At 54.4% G+C, this 15,994-nt stretch overlaps 3 protein-coding genes across 16 annotated transcripts; 1 reads left to right on the forward strand and 2 right to left on the reverse strand.

The window, feature by feature from the left end:
* Positions 1 to 1,710: 1,710 nt before the first annotated feature.
* LOC120871780 (tigger transposable element-derived protein 1-like) lies at positions 1,711 to 7,493 on the reverse strand. 14 transcript variants are annotated; one of them, XM_040251709.1, is made up of 5 exons: positions 7,193 to 7,493; positions 5,885 to 6,341; positions 5,709 to 5,762; positions 4,012 to 4,091; positions 1,711 to 3,639 (listed from the first exon to the last, which is right to left on the reverse strand). In XM_040251709.1, the coding sequence occupies exons 2-5, from the start codon at positions 6,282 to 6,284 to the stop codon at positions 1,813 to 1,815; spliced, it is 2,361 nt and encodes a 786-aa protein (XP_040107643.1). In that variant the 5' UTR covers positions 6,285 to 6,341; positions 7,193 to 7,493; the 3' UTR covers positions 1,711 to 1,812. The 14 variants fall into 14 exon arrangements, with proteins under 14 accessions (XP_040107643.1, XP_040107641.1, XP_040107642.1 ...); XM_040251707.1 differs by having other exon boundaries at positions 6,904 to 7,493; XM_040251708.1 differs by having other exon boundaries at positions 6,825 to 7,493.
* Positions 6,283 to 8,600, forward strand: LOC120872992. The gene is made up of 3 exons (XM_040253739.1): positions 6,283 to 6,290; positions 7,342 to 7,842; positions 8,187 to 8,600. The coding sequence occupies exons 1-3, from the start codon at positions 6,283 to 6,285 to the stop codon at positions 8,329 to 8,331; spliced, it is 654 nt and encodes a 217-aa protein (XP_040109673.1). The 3' UTR covers positions 8,332 to 8,600.
* A 755-nt stretch (positions 8,601 to 9,355) lies between these two features.
* On the reverse strand, positions 9,356 to 15,074 carry LOC120871782 (tigger transposable element-derived protein 1-like). The gene has a single exon (XM_040251722.1). It carries the CDS (start codon positions 12,287 to 12,289, stop codon positions 10,460 to 10,462), a length of 1,830 nt encoding a protein of 609 aa, XP_040107656.1. The 5' UTR covers positions 12,290 to 15,074; the 3' UTR covers positions 9,356 to 10,459.
* Positions 15,075 to 15,994: the final 920 nt, after the last annotated feature.

A 15,994-nucleotide genomic window follows, 5' to 3' on the forward strand; every position in this document is an offset into this window, starting at 1 on the left:
ACTATAATAGCACTGTGTATAGTACTGGCCACATAGTACTATAATAGTATTGTATTTAGTACTGGCTACACAGTCAGCAGTGGCCACAGGACTGGAAAAGGTCAGTTTTCATTCCAATCCCAAAGAAAGGCAATGCCAAAGAATGCTCAAACGACCGCACAATTGCACTCATCTCACATGCTAGTAAAGTAATGCTCAAAATTCTCCAAGGCAGACTTCAGCAATACATGAACCGTGAACTCCCTGATGTTCAAGCTGGTTTTAGAAAAGGCAGAGGAACCAGAGATCAAATTGCCAACATCCGCTGGACTGTGGAAAAAGCAAGAGAGTTCCAGAAAAACATCTATTTCTGCTTTATTGACTCTGCCAAAGCCTTTGACTGTGTGGATCACAATCAACTGTGGAAAATTCTGAAAGAGACAGGAATACCAGACCACCTAACCTGCCTCTTGAGAAATCTGTATGCAGGTCAGGAAGCAACAGTTAAAACGACATGGAACAACAGACTGGTTCCAAATAGGAAAAGGAGTACATCAAGGCTGTATATTGTCACCCTGCTTATGTAACTTCTATGCAGAGTACATCATGAGAAACGCTGGACTGGAAGAAACACAACCTGGAATCAAGATAGCCGGGAGAAATATCAATAACCTCAGCTATGTACATGACACCACCCTTATGGCAGAAAGTGAAGAGGAGATAAAAAGCCTCTTGATGAAAGTGAAAGAGGAGAGTGAAAAAGTTGGCTTAAAGCTCAACATTCAGAAAACGAAGATCATGTCATCTGGTCCCATCACTTCATGGGAAATAGATGGGGAAACAGTAGAAACAGTGTCAGGCTTTATTTTGGGGGGTTCCAAAATCACTGCAGATGGTGACTACAGCCATGAAATTAAAAGACGCTTACTCCTTAGAAGAAAAGTTATGACCAACCTAAATAGTATAATCAAAAGTAGAGACATTACTTTGCCGACTAAGGTCCGTCTAGTCAAGGCTATGGTTTTTCATGTGGTCATGTATGGATGTGAGAGTTGGATGTGAAGAAAGCTGAGCGCCGAAGAATTGATGCATTTGAACTGTGGTGTTGGAGAAGACTCTTGACAGTCCCTTGGTCTGCAAGGAGATCCAACCAGTCCATTCTGAAGGAGATCAGTCCTGGGATTTCTTTGGAAGGAATGATGCTAAAGCTGAAGCTCCAGTACTTCGGACACCTCATGCGAAGAGTTGATTCATTGGGAAAGACTCTGATGCTGGGAGGGATTGGGGGCAGGAGGAGAAGGGGACGACAGAGCATGAGATGGCTGGATGGCATCACAGACTCAATGGACGTGAGTCTGAGTGAACTCCAGGAGATGGTGATGGACAGGGAGGCCTGGCGTGCTGCGATTCATGGGGTTGCAAAGAGTCGGACACAACTGAGCGACTGAACTGAACTGAACACAGTACTGTGACAGTAATGTATATAGTACTAGATACATAATACTGGATATAGTACTGGCTACACAGTACTGCCATACTACTGATGTAGTACTGCCTACATAGTACTGTGATAGTACTGTATATAGTACTGCCTACACAGTACTGCATAGCACTGTATACAGTACTGGTTACATAATACTATAATAGAACTGCCTGTGGTATTGGCTACAGAGTATTATAATAGGTTTATAATACTTTTCACATAAATAATACATACGAAATAAACACACAAAAGAAAGCATCTTTAATCTTATAGTATAATACCTTAGAAAGTATAGGAGTATAGCACAACACCTGATTAGAGGGACTGGCATGGAGTGAACAGGCAAGAAGTTACTGGTGGAGCTGGGCGAAGAGGGGGAGCTGGCAGAGAGAAGGACCGTCAGCAACAGGAGACGGCAGGCGGACTGTGACGTCACTAGACCTGACGTCGAGGCACAGGTTCTGGCTCCTTGCTGGATTCAATTCCATCTCCCTCTTGAAAAGCTGATCCAGGGATGTCTGGGCAGTGGCTCTTCTCTTCTCATCGTAGATGACACGGTAGCATTGGACTGCGTTCTGAACGGCTGTCTCGACCTTCGTGTACCGTTCTACATTCGGGTCCTGGGCCTCGAAAACAAACAGTGCCTCCTCAAACAGAGAGAACCCCCTGGCCATGTCCTGCATCGTGAATCTCTTCAGCTCTTCACTTCGTTCTTCCTCCTCCTGTCTCTCTTCGTCCTTTCTCTGGGCCTCAAGTTCCATCAGGTCTTCGTTTGTGAGCTCCTCGTGTTGCACGGCAAGGAGTTCAATGAAGTCATCCTCCCGCAGATCCAGCTCCAGCTTCTCACTGAGGGTCACTAAGTTGCTGAAGACCTCTCTGGACTCCTCATCCACCTTCTCGAATTCACGAAAATCATGAACAAACTGCGGGCAAAGGTTCTTCCATACACCATTCATGGTGCCGGCCGTGACCTCACGCCAAGCAAAATCAATGTTTTTTATGGCCTTGTAGATGTTATAGTCCTTCCAAAATTGTCGCAAGGTTGTTCCTGACTCATCACTCGCCTTTACTGCCTGACGAAAAGTGTGACGTAAATAATATTTCTTGAAAGTTGATATAACTCCCTGGTCCATGGGTTGGATAAAGGGCGTAGTATCAGGTGGGAGACGCACTACTTTGACATTGGGATGAAAATCGTCCATGAACGGGGGGTGGCCTGGAGCACTGTCAAGCAACAGAAGAATGTTGAACGGGACGTCCTTCTCCAAGCAGTATATCTCTACTTCCGGGATAAAGTGGTGGAAAAACCAGTCCTGGAAAATGGCCTGTGTAACCCAGGCTTTGGGGTTACTCTTCCACACAACAGGAAGAGAGCCCTTGGCTATATTTCTAAGGGCTTTTGGGCTCTCTGAATGGTAAACCAAGAGAGGCTTCAGCTTCATATCACCGGAAGCATTGCCACCAAACAGCAGAGTGAGCCTGTCCTTTGCTGCTTTATAACCTGGCATCAACTTTTCCTCCTTACTGATGTAACTTCGGTCTGGCATCCTCTTCCAGTACAGTCCAGTCTCATCCACATTAAAAACCTGCTCCGGTAAATATGCCCCTTCATCAATAATTTCTCGAAGGATGTCAGGAAATTCCCGGGCAGCAGCCATATCTGCACTCGTTGTCTCATCACTTACTTTTACGTTGTGAAGATTGGTTCTGGCCTTGAACCGATAAAACCAGCCACAGCTGGCATTAAAAGACGGACCATCTGATTCTTCGCCGTATTTCTTCTTCAAGTCTTCATACAGGCTTTTAGCTTTCTCTTGAATCAGCATTATGTTGAGCGGGGCTCGACGCTGATGCTGGTCCTGCAACCACATGCTGAGAAGTTTCTCCATCTCCTCCATCGCTTTCCCACGCCGCTTGGATATGATAGTCGACATCATCGACACAGCAGACTTCACGTGTTCCAGGATCTTGTCCTTGTTCTTGATGATAGTGCCGATGGTTGAACGGTTCAAGTTAAACGAACGAGCAACGTCTGTCATCTTTTCACCTCGCTCCACTCTCTCAATTATCTTCACTTTCGTTTCCATCGTTATCGCGTGGCGCTTCTTAGCAGTACCAGCTACATCGCTGCTGCTCTTACGCTTGCTTCCAGACATCCTGGGCTTGAAATAAAGATACTGCACTACTGTACTGTGAAGTACACAAACACACAACCCCGTGTAGAGACTGCACACGTGTGACAACGTACCTCAGACACGTGAACTAACTTACGTGACTGGACCTGAAAACACACGTTCACATCTTTAAAAGTTTGCAACTGGCAAATTCATATACAAGGGACTTACTGAACTCTGTATATGATGGAGTGAGCCTGGACCAGGGTGCCAGGCAGGGCCCAGCCCAAGGGTGAGGGACTGGGGGCAGGGGGGTGAGGGGCTGCTGGGCACAGCTGCTTATGGTGACCTTTCCAGGGCGGGGGTGAAGAAGGGTGGGGGGGGCAGAGTTCAGCAGGATATGGCATCTCTGACTGTGGAGGACTCACAGCTCACCTGAGCTCCATCCGAGAAGGGCTTGGCTGGCTCTGCGAGGTCTCCAGGCTGTTGGTCCTCAGGAGGGGCCTGGACCAGGGCTGAGGGGGAAGCGGAGCGTTAGTGTCTGCAGCCCCGCCCCGCGGGCACAGGGGTCGGACACCCAGAGGTCAACGTGCGGCTGGACACTGGCCGGGGACTCAGAGTTGGATGAGACCTCGCTGCCCTCAGACTCACAGAGGGTGGCAGCCCCTTCTGACCCGCACATGTGCGACCTCAAGAGCTCACCCAAGGCCTTTAAAAGCCAAGTCACTGAAATGCCAAGGAAACAGTCATCAGATGCTTCCTTCAGCTGCAGCTGGGTAGTCGGTAGAGAGCTGTGTCAGCAGGCCTGAGCTGTCCAAGCCCTGCACCCTCCCAGCAAAAGTTTGGCCCTTGATCTGCTCCCAGTAGGGGACCTCAAAGCCCTTGGAAGATTCTGCTTGGTAACATCAGGCAAGCCCCCCGGGGGACAGCACCCCAGGCATGCTGCTGCACATCACTGCCAGGGGAACTGAGCACGACCCACACAGCTCCCACAGGACAGGACTCTGGAATGTCATGCCTGGTGTCTCACAGACTGGGCACCTGTTCCCATTGCTGACTTTAATCTGCGTCCTTTCACTGTAATAAATGACAACCAAGACTATAACAGTCTTGTCGATTCCTGCAGCTCCTAGCAAATCACTAAGCCTAAGGGGTGGTCTTGGGGACCCTGAATGAAAACATCTGTCTGCACAAACAAAGTATACATAAGTTCATATGAGCATTAATCATAACAGCCAAAAGGTACCAACAACCCAAACATCCATTAACAGTTAAATAAACAGAATGTGCTATAACCATACAATTGGATATGACAAGGCATAAAAACGAGTGAGATACTGACATGAAAGACCATGAACAGTGAAAACATTACACTCAATGAAAGCAGCCCATCCTCTAAGCCACATACTGTATGACTCCATTTACTAAGACATCCAGAGTAAGAAAGTACACAGAAACACCAAGCAGGTTAGCGGCTGCCAAGGCACTGGGAGAGGGCAGAACGGGGCGTGGCTGCTGCTGGGCACGGAGTTCATCTGAAGATGATTACACTGTGGTGTCAGACACGGGTGGTGACTGTACCACCTCGTGAATATGCTAAGACCCATGAACTGGACGATTTTTTGACATGTGTTACAGCTTACTAAAGATGGGTTTTTGTTCGTTTGTTGAAGTGCTACAGTTTCCACCCCTTGATACAAGGGGCCAAGCAGGCAAAGGAGCTGCACAGACTGTGAGTGAACGAGTACACAAAGGCCACGGGGAACTGATGGCTGTCACCAGCCATTTCTCCTGCCTGCTGCGTGGCTGTCACCTCCTCAGGTGTGTACGTGCACACCCAGACCAAGGTGAAGACATCATACAGCACGAACCGCAAAGCCACCCTTGGCCGGGCTTTCTCCACTCCCCCCAGAGAAAGGAGGACACCCTACTTGTGCCTGGAGGGTCTCATCATCCAACTCTCAAACCAGACTGGGCTCCACCAGGCCAAGGACCCTGCTCTCTCCCTTCCCCACTGGGCCCACAGGGCTGGCACATGCCATGCACTCAGGCAATCTGCCAGGAAGAAAAAGAGAAAGAAGGCCCAGAGTACCCTCAGTGGGGGAAATGCCATGCCAACTGCAGGCTCGCACCTCTGGGAGGCTCACAGGCTAGGAAAGTCTTCAAACAGGTCATGGCTTCTGAGTCTTCTTCCCAGCAATGAGGACACAGAGGGCCGGGGCACAGTGAGCAGGCACTCAGGACCAACGGTCATGGCCTGGGTCCCCCTGCACATTCCCCTGCCCTAGGCCCGGTCCCTGGGGCTCACCAGCCTCCTGAAGCATCTGAGCGAGGTCCTCCACGAGTGCCACAGCCTCCTCACCGCTCTCGGGGCAGTGGGACTCCACCCAGACCCGGGCGTCGGGGGGCAGCACGCCCAGGAACTGCTCCAGCACCAGCAGCTCCAGCATCTGCTCCTTGGAGTGCGCCTCGGGCCGCAGCCACTGGCGGCAGAGCTCCCGGAGCCGGGCCAGCGCCTCGCGGGGCCCCGAGGCCTCCTCATAGCGGAAGCTGCGGAAGCACAGCCGGGGGTCCCAACCGAGAGCAGGCAGGGGGGTGTGGGGCTGAGGCTTGGAGAACGGTTCCGGATCCCACGGGATGTCCTCGTCCTCCTCCACCTTGATGATCACGAGCTCCTCCTGACCGAAGGGTGCCGGGTCAGCTGCCATGGTGAGGTGTGGGGAAGCTGGCCTCCCCGTCTTCACTCAGCCACACGCACTGTCTTCCTGGGACACACACACCGCCCCCCAATCAGGGCTGTGGACCAACCACACCCCTCCACCCACTTACACCCTGCAAGGCCACTTGCCGTAAGGGAGAGTGTCCCCAGACCCGGCCACATGGGAATCTGGTTAGGACAGTGAGGGAGAGGGTCCCGGAGGGAAGCCTTCAGGAGTTCGGGCCAGACTGGGCCAAGGAGCAGGGCTGCTCCTGGGGCGGGGCGGGGGGAGTGTGGACATGCCCAGTGTCTCAGTGACAGAACGCCCAGTCAGCAGCCAGGCAGAGGTGTCAGTGGGAACTAGCGGAGGCCCAGGGACCAGGGAAGGTCCCAGCCCAGGGACCCAGTGCGCAAGTGCAGGGTGCAGTCTGCAGGGCACTGGAAGGAGAGACGGAAGGGAGGAGCCCACGACGGCAGCTGGGGCCAGGGAGAGCAGCCGCACAGGCAGAGCAAGGGCGGGCGCCCACCCAGAGGGCCTTCCTTCCTGCACCTCAGGCTCCTCTGGGGCCCGGTCCTGTTTAAGGGTAAAATTTCCAAACAGCAAACAGGAGCTACAGCTATGTGTTCACCAAAAGATCCTGAAAACCAGCAACTCCTCAGCTGGCAACTCTGGGGAAAGGAATTGGAAGAAGACATCTGCTTTTCCTTTTGTAACGTCTGCAAAGCATCTGAATTTCTTTCTTTCCACCGGTCATTTGCTACCACTGTAACTTAAGAACACAGATCATTTTCCGTGCCAATGCATGCTGTAACAGGGTTTGTCAGGGCTCCCCTGAACCAGGCCGCTCAGTCCAGCAGCGCCCAAACACCCGGGTTCTGACCCCCGAGTACCCTGCCCCGACCCGCCTGCACTATCACCTCGGGGGGGGGGGGCACGCGCGCAGGTGCAGCGGGAGCAGGGAGGTGACCTGAGCTGCAGAAATCCAGGAAGACTTCTCAGGAGAGGCGCGTTTAGGGCGAGCTGGGCGGAAGAGCTGGGCGGAAAAGCTGACCGAGTGTGTCCACAGAACTGGGAGCCGCCGGCCGGAGGCAAAGAAACTCCGCCAAGGAAGCGACCACCGCAGATGCACAAAAACTGATCGTGAGGCGCGGCGAGAGCCCAGCTCCTCGCGGATCACTTCCGGGCCGCGACTCGCTTCCGGGACAGGCCCAGTCCCACCGGACTCCATTTCCCAGCGGCGCCCGCGCCGCCGAGCGAGGAAATCGCTGAGGAACTCAGGGAGCAGGCGGTGCCCCTCCGCCCTCTCGTCCCGCGCCCTCTGGCCAGCTGCACCCCCTGCCCCGGGCTTTTCCCCACGCGCCTGCTGTCTCCCGCGGACTCACTGCCCTCGGGAGCCACGCCGGCTGGCGTGGAACAACGCCGCCGTGCAGAAACGACGACCAAACACCCTGGGGTCCCAGGACCAGGAGTTTCCTGGCTGCCCCACGGGCTATTTCCGGAGACTTGTTCCCACCCCGCCCCTCGCCCCCAGCCACCTCCCTACGACCCTGCACGCGAACCAGCGGAGGTGAGTGGGGGTAACCCGACGCTTTGGCAGCTCTATGACAGCCTCCCGCGCCGGGAAGTGGAATTGGCGCGAGCCCCGCTCCGCCTCTGAGGCCCGCTGGGAAATGTAGTCCTTGGCTTGTCACAAGACCCTCCCAGCCCTGCTGCGGATACTACATTTCCCAGGGGGCCGCTGAGGAATGGAGTTCGTCAGGGTCCTGAGACCGGTGCTCCACTGCGCTTTGGCTGAGGTCCGGTCCTGTCCTTAGGTCTGAGGAAAGGAGCCGATGGGTCCACACACGCGCGGCCTCTCCACGATGGCCTGCCTCACGACCTCACCTGCGTCTCTGTCCCTCTCTCCGTTAGGATGCGGCATCTCCTCCCACTGGGTCACCTGTCTCTTCCAGCCGCTGGGCCACACTCCGGCTCCACCGGGGCTGCTCCTGCCTGCCCGTCCACAGGCGTTTACCAGCCACACCATGCTGGGCCGCCTCAACAGGTCCCTGTCTGATGCCTGGCATTTTGAAGTGACCAGCTTCCAAAAGCTGGGCACCACCTCCCAGAAAGCCTTCCCCATCAGTCCTCTCCTCCGGCCCCCGCCGGATTTGGGTCCCTCACAGGTCGCCCGTCATAGCCATCGTCACACACAACGTAACCGCCTCTGGACTGGCAGCTCGGGAACCAATCTCTCCCACCCTGGTCTCCCCACACCCAGCATGTTACAAAATGCCCATAATTTGTGTAATTTATCAATATAGTCAGTCACCAGGCTCCTCAGCACCTTCTCTTCTTGCCATCCCTTTTGCTGCTCTTGCCAGGAAAGCAGGCCAGGGGCCACATCTGACCTTTCTCCCTGGAAGTCTGGACCCCTGCCGTGGCTCAGGCTGCTTTTGTGTTGACAGCATGCCCACCTCTGCAAGTGCTAGCTGAGTGACACGAATGCTCTCTCCCAACTTCACTCTCGGTCTGTCAGCGTGTGCATGTGGGCATGTGTGCACGGGTAGGTGTGTGTGAGCGGGCATGTGTGCACGGGTAGGTGTGTGTGAGCGGGCATGTGCACCCACACAGGCACATGCAGGTACCTGTGTTGAAAGGAGGCCAGACAGCCCTGTCTCACCACCTGGGGCTCATCTAGCCGGGGCACAAGAATGCCTTCCTTGCAGACTTCGTGTTGACAAGCCACATGGTATGTCTGCAGACTCAGGCGGATACCCCAGTGTGCATCAGACATCACTTTGCTGATAAAGGTCCGTATGTCCATCTAGTCAAAGCTATCATCTTTTCAGTAGTAGTCATGTAGAGATGTGAGAGTTGGACCATAAAGAAGGCTGAGCGCCCAAGAATTAATGCTTTCAAATTGTGGTGCTGGAGCAGACTCTTGAGAGTCCCTGGGACTGCAAGGAGATCAAACCAGTCAATCCTAAAGGAAATCAACCCTGAACATTCATGGGAAGGACTGATGCTGAAGTTGAAGCTCCAATACTTTGGCCATCTGATGCAAAGAGCCAACTCACTTGAAAAAGACTGATACTGGGAAAGACTGAAGGCAGAAGGAGAAAGGGGGGTGACAGAGGATGAGATGGTTGGATGGCATCACTGACTCAACGGACATGACTTTGAGCAGACTCGGGGAGATAAAGCCATGGCAACCCACTCCAGTATTCTTGCCTGGAGAATCCCATGGACAGAAGAGGCCAGTGGGCTATAATCCATAGGGTGGCAAAGAGTCAGACATGACTGAAGTGACTTAGCACGCACAGCACCAGGAGATGACGGACAGAGAAGCCTGGCATGCTGCAGCCCATGGGGTTGCAAAGAGTCAGACACAACAGAGACTGAACAACAACAACAACAACAAGGGGACAGAAGAACAAGCTGAATATTACGGCCATTGAACCCTCAGGAATGACTGAGATTTTTCAAAGAGCTCTAGATCTGGGAGACCATCAGAGTGACAAAAGTTTCAGCCTCAGAGGCTAGAGGGAAGCCAAGATAACCACGGCACAGAAACCCAGGGAAGAAGACATCTCCAAAGCAACGAATGGTGCCTGGTATCAAAAGCCACACATGCCCATAGGCTCTGGCACAGTGGAGGCTCAGACAACACAAGTCATGGAAGCCCAAAGGGGTGACGATGGCATGGAAGGTGAGCCAGGAGAGTAGGAAAACCCCATCCAGAACTGGTGGGAAGTCACAATGGGGCACGGACAGTCAGGGTTGGCAAACAGGACAGGCTCGTCTCAACCATGGCCCCTCACCACAAGGAAGCTTGCTCTGGTGGGCTGTGCTTGGCAACTGCTGTTCTATAGGGTGTGTCTCTGACATGGATGGGCACTCCTGGGTCCCGCAGCTTATCTGCCAATCAGAAAACACTGCCCTCAAGCCTGGCGCTCTGTGTGCCACTGTACAAAGTTGGCCGTGCATGAGGTATGAAAACCATGAGTGAGACATGGCAAGGTCTACCCTCCAGAAACAAAACTCATCAGACAAAGCGCATCTGCACTCAGGCCCAAGCCAAATCACACAGGTCATTTAAAGTGGTCTGTCCTTCAGAGTCTGTGCCGTGGCCACTCGCCCACCCTCTGTGGGCCCCACCTGGGCTGAGTGCAGGCTTCCTGACATCGTTTTTGTTGCCACTGTCATGGGGCCTCGGGAGGCCCCGCAGCAGCCCGAGCCTGTCGCCTCCTTTCCCGGAGCAGCTCCCGGAGGCAGGCAAGGGCACAATGGACAGCCCGGGCCACCCGCAGGCTGCGGTCCCGGTTGGGATCGTTCTCTGAGAGGACTTGCAGGCCAGCGGCAAAGTGGGAAAGGGCCCGGGCCAGGTGCTCGGGGCACAGTGCAACCACAACTGCGTCCTCAGCCTCCGCACCCTCTGTGGCCTCCGATTCCAGTCTTCTAGAGGCCAGGCCCTTCCCACCCTGGCAGGGCAGCCCAGGGCCACAGACGTACCCACCGTCCATGCCCGGGGAGGTGGGCATGAGCTCCCCGCGGGCCTGCAGCAGATGGCTAACATCGGCCTCAGCCACGTCGCCCAGGCCGGCGTGGCTGGCTAGTGCCTCGACGCTGCGGGGGAGCTGGGCCACGGCACTGGGCTCAGGAGCACCAGCCAGCACGCACTCGGGCCAGAGCTTCCTCCAGGCCCTGTTCACGGCGGCAGGCTGCAGCTCCGCCCAGGCCTCAGCGATGTTGTCCACAGGGGTCATGACAGTGTAGCTGCGCCGGAACTCCCACACGGAGGGCTGGTCTGCACCACCCGCCTCCTGGGCCAGCTGGCTGAGTGTGCGGCGCAGATACTGGGCCTTGAAGGCAGTGATGACACCCTGATTCATGGGCTGGATCAGGGTGGACGTGTTCTTGGGCAGGAACTCGACCCGCACGTGGGCCGAGAGGCCACCCAAGTGGGCAGGGTGGCAGGGCGCGCTGTCCAGCAGCAGCAGGGCACGGTGCGGGAGGCCGTGGCTGGCACAGTAGTTTTCCACAGCAGGACAGAAGCAGCTAGTAAACCACTCCTGGAAGATGACAGGCGTCAACCAGTCGTTGCGGTTGGAGCGCCAGACCACAGGCAGGCTGGCCTTGGAGCAGCCCCTGAGGGCACGCGGGTTCTCCGAAGGGTACACCAGCAGGGGCTTCAGCTTGAAGTCACCAGCCGCATTGCCACCGAGCAGCAGGGTCAGGTGGTCCTTAGAGGCCTTGGGCCCGGGCCCAGCCGTCCCCTCCAACGCCAGAAGCATGCGCTCAGGCAGCCGCTTCCAGAACAGGCCCGTCTCGTCCACGTTGAAGACCTGCCGCGGTGAGTAGCAGCCCTCCTCCAGGATGGCGCGCAGCACTGCCGGGTAGCGCGCAGCAGCCTGGGCATCGGCCACAGCGGGCTTGTCCGTCAGCAGCACGTTGTGGCGCACCTTGAACCGGGCAAACCAGCCGTTGCTGGCCCCAAAGGTCTCGGCCTGCCCGCCGCCACCCTGCTCGTGCTGCAGCTGGGCGAAGAGCCGGCGTGCCTGGTTCTGGATGAGCACCGTGCTGACTGGCAGGTTCTGCCGCTTCCGCTCCTCGATCCACAGGCTCAGCAGGCGCTCCATGCGGCCCATCAGTGCACCCCGGCAACGCGTAAGCTGCGTGGCGCAGACGGGCGTGGCTGCCTGAGAGCTGGCCCGGATCCTGTCCTTGTTGACACGGATGGAGGTGACCGTGGAGGTGGCCAGCTCCAGGGCCCGGGCAATCTGCGTCAGCTTCTCCCCCTCCTCAAAGCGCCGAAGTACCTCCAGCTTCACGTGCAGGGTGATGGACTTCCGGTCCCGCTTGGCACTGTGGCCGAGGCCAATCCCGAGGGGCGCCTTCCCCAAGCCCTGCGGCTGGGAGGGCTTCAGGCTGCCGCCGCGAGCCATGCATCTCAACACGCTCTCTTCCCTCTGCCCGTCGGCGGTACCCAGCGCCGTGCCACAGTGGCCCCTGGGCCTCTCCTGCCACGCCATCTCTGCCTGAAAAGGGGAACACGGGAGTTAACTGTGAGTCCGAGAGAGCCTAAACCACCGCCTGGCCCTCCCGTGCTATGACCTAGAACCCGCAGCCCTGCAGACTACTGCCTCAGAGGCAGGTCCACTCCCTTCTCTCCCTAATGCTAAGCAAACTGCATACACACTTCTGAGCATTCTTTGCAACCAGAGGAGTATTTCACTTAGTTTTCGATTAGGAGATCAAACGGTCTGCTGGAGGGCAGCAACGGTGACACAGACGTGAAGAACAGGCTTTCGGACACAGTGGAGGAAGGAGAGGGCGATGGCTCAAGAGAATAGCACTAAAGTATCCACATGACCGTGTCTGAAGTGGATAGCCGGTGGCAGTTTGATGTAGACACAGGGAACCCAAAGCCGGCGCTTGGTGACGACCTCGAGGGATGTGACGGGGAGGGCGCTCAAGCAGGAGGGAACGTATGTATACCTGTGGCCAATTCATGCTGCTGTGTAGCAAAAGCCATCACAATATTGTATTTGTCCTGTAATTAAAAAATAAATGAAGAGGCTGAACACATCAAAAAAAAACACTATCTGTCAGGAGACTTTGCTCTTCCCCCAGCAAAACTCTTGAAACCATAAGGGAATGTGAAGAGAGTAGAAATGCTGATCCACCGCCCAGACACCGATGAGCAGGAGCATCTCCATGCTTCTCACTCGGTGTGAGAGACTGAATAACGCCTCCTAAACACACCCACATTCTAACCCCAGGAAACAACGAGTAAACAACCTTTCAAGGCAAAACGGACAGGTGTGATTAAGATAAAAATCTTGAGAGGCAGAGATTATCCTGGGTCATCCAAATGGGCCCTACACGTAATCAGGGATCCGTGTAAGAGGACACAAAAAATTTCACTCACTCAGAAGACAATGTGAGAAAAAAAAAGAAACGGCAACGTGACCACTGAAACTTAGAGCTTCAGAAGGAACCAGCCCTGCCAATACCCTGATGTTAGCCCAGGAGACCCACTGCAGATTCCAGAGCTCCAAAGTCTTAAGATAATAAACTTGTGTTGTTTGAAACCACTAAATATGTAGTAATATGGTACAGCCATGACAGGAAACTAACACAGAAGGGAACTTCCTTAAATCATGCCACCACTGTGGAGCACTTGGGGACAGAGAAGCTGGTTCTCCACACAGCAGCCAACTTCTCCACACAAGTCAGGGGGGCACTCCCTGGCGGTCCAGTGGTTACAACTCCACGCTTCCACTTCAGGGGGCACAGGTTTGATCCCTGGCTGGAGAACTAGGATCCCCACAAGTTGCAAAGTGCTGCCCTCCCCACCAAAAAACCAATGGCCCATGTGCTCAGGGTCCTCCCAGGCCTCCCACCCGGAGTCAAAGCCACAGTCATCACCAGCTTTGTCAAGCGCCTCTAAGCCTCCTTCTCTCCTTTGCTTACTCCTGACCACATCCTTAGGGCAGGCTAAGGGCACCCCCAGCCCAGGGCCTTTGCTACTGTGGCTCTTTGGCGCACAGCAGGGCTCCCTTCCCTCTACTAGGCATGGCTTATTCCCTCTTCTGCAGGTCTTTGCTCAAATGTAACCTGATCAGAGAAGCCGTCCCCACCTTTATCGTGCATCCATCACACACTGCCTCAGGGCAGGAGCTGTACGTACAGAGTACAACGCTGAGTCCCCAGCAGAAGAGCCTGGCACTCTGGAGGCATTCTATGGTCTTGTGCTAACCTATCAAATGAAGCACCCTGAAGGGAGGCCGACTTCTCACTTTGTCCCTTTTGCATTTCAAACCATGTGAAAGTAGCACCTGGTCAAAACAGTAAAAGTTTTTTGAAGGAAAACGTGTGAAAAACAAGGACAGGTGCCTGACAGGCCTTTGTGTTTTGGGGAGTGTCTATGGCACCCACGAAGAGTACCTCCAGGGACCCATGGGCTGCACCTGGGGTACAGAAGCGTAGGCATGGGGAAGGCTTCCAGAAAAAGGCCCCGAACTCCGAACAAGTCACGCGCCCGTCCCTCTCTCTCCATATCGATGCCTTCGCCTGCTCACCCACAATTTTAAACTCCCCCATATATTCTCTCCCCCGCCCTCTACAAAGTCCCCAAGCCCGCCGTGGAGGGAGGCGCGAGACTACATTTCCCAGAAAGCGGCGGGGCCGGCGAAGACTCCCATTGGCCCCTGTGCCGCGCGTCCGTTCCTTTCCCCCACGAGAACCGAGTGTATGGGCGCCTCGGCCCCTTCTCACGGAGCCTCGGCTTCCGCGCGGCCGACCCCCCTCACCTCCGGACCGCGACATGGGCCGGCTGTCTCAACTGGGCCGGCGGAGATGCAGAGCCTCCTCATCTCCGGCCTCACTCGCCGCTTTCCAGCAGCGGCCGAGGCCAGCCTTCATCTTTAGCGGCGGAGGCGGAGGTTGCCGGGCGACGACCGGGATTGGAGGGGGCCGCGTGGCTCCCGCCCGCACGGCGCGCCGGCTGCTGTGCCCGGTCGCCCAGGGCCTACCGGGAAATGTAGTTCTATGAGGAGCCCGCCCAAGCGCTGAGTCCGAGCCGGGGAGCTCAAAGCCATGTCTGTCCAAGGGTGGCTTTCTTGCTTATTAATTTCCTTCTGTCTTTTCTGCCGTCTGCTTTCCGTCACTTTCTTTTTTTTTTTTAATTCCTTTTTCACGAAATTTTTAATAAGCTGTAATTTTCTTATATGTATGCTAGTGACCTGTGAAATGCCAGGCTGGATAAATCACAAGCTGGAATCAAGATTGCCTGGAGAAATATCAATAACCTCAGATATGCCAATGATACTACTGCAATTGCAGAAAGCAAAGAACTAAAGAGCCTCTTGATGAAAGTGAAAGAGAAGAGTGAAAAGCCTGTTTAAAATTTGACAAAGATCCATATAGTCAAAGCTATGGTTTTTCCAGTATTCATGTATGGATGTGAAAGTAGGACTATAAAGAAGGCTGAGCGCCGAAGAATTGATACTTTCAAATTCTGGTGTGGGAGAAGACTTGAAACAGAGCAGGATTATATGGTCCTTACCACCACCACCACCACCACCACCACCACCACCACCACCACGTCCTGTGCCTGCCTTTTTTTCTGTGGAAAACTTTAGTCAAAGAATAAGTTTAATCAGAGAAGAGAAAAATGCTGAAACAAAACAAAGGAGATTAAATAATAATGTCATTAAGCATAGTCAAGGACTTTTAGTTCTTTTTCAAGGGCTATAGATAATATTCTGAGTCATATCCTGTGAGCTGTCTTATATATACCAAAACACCAGGTGGGAGAACTACATGATGACCAGACTACACCCATGACATGAGCTGCCACAGTTCCAAGAACTGGCTGTAAAGAAATGGGAACAAATGGACCCTAGAACTGAAGATTAACTATACCTGAAACAACCAAGATCATGTTGGTCAGACCACTGATGACCAACTTGAAGATGACTGTTAGAGATGACTGTGCAATTTCTGCATGTAGCCACCCCCCTCTTCTGTCTATAAAAGCTCTTGCCCCCTGCTTGTTGGGAGTGAGGGTGGGGGTGGGAGTCCGCCTTTGGACAGATGTCTGACACCCTCCACCCCCAGTTGCCAGCATCTGATATGAAGCAAACGTTCCCTTCTACCAAGCTGGCCTGTTTACTGGCTTTTGAGCGGCAAGGAGATGGACCCACCACACATTCTTTCAGTAATAGATTTTT

Source organism: Oryx dammah, unplaced genomic scaffold (genome assembly GCF_014754425.2).
Source record: "Oryx dammah isolate SB20612 unplaced genomic scaffold, SCBI_Odam_1.1 HiC_scaffold_13, whole genome shotgun sequence".
NCBI classification, from domain to species: Eukaryota; Metazoa; Chordata; class Mammalia; order Artiodactyla; family Bovidae; genus Oryx; species Oryx dammah.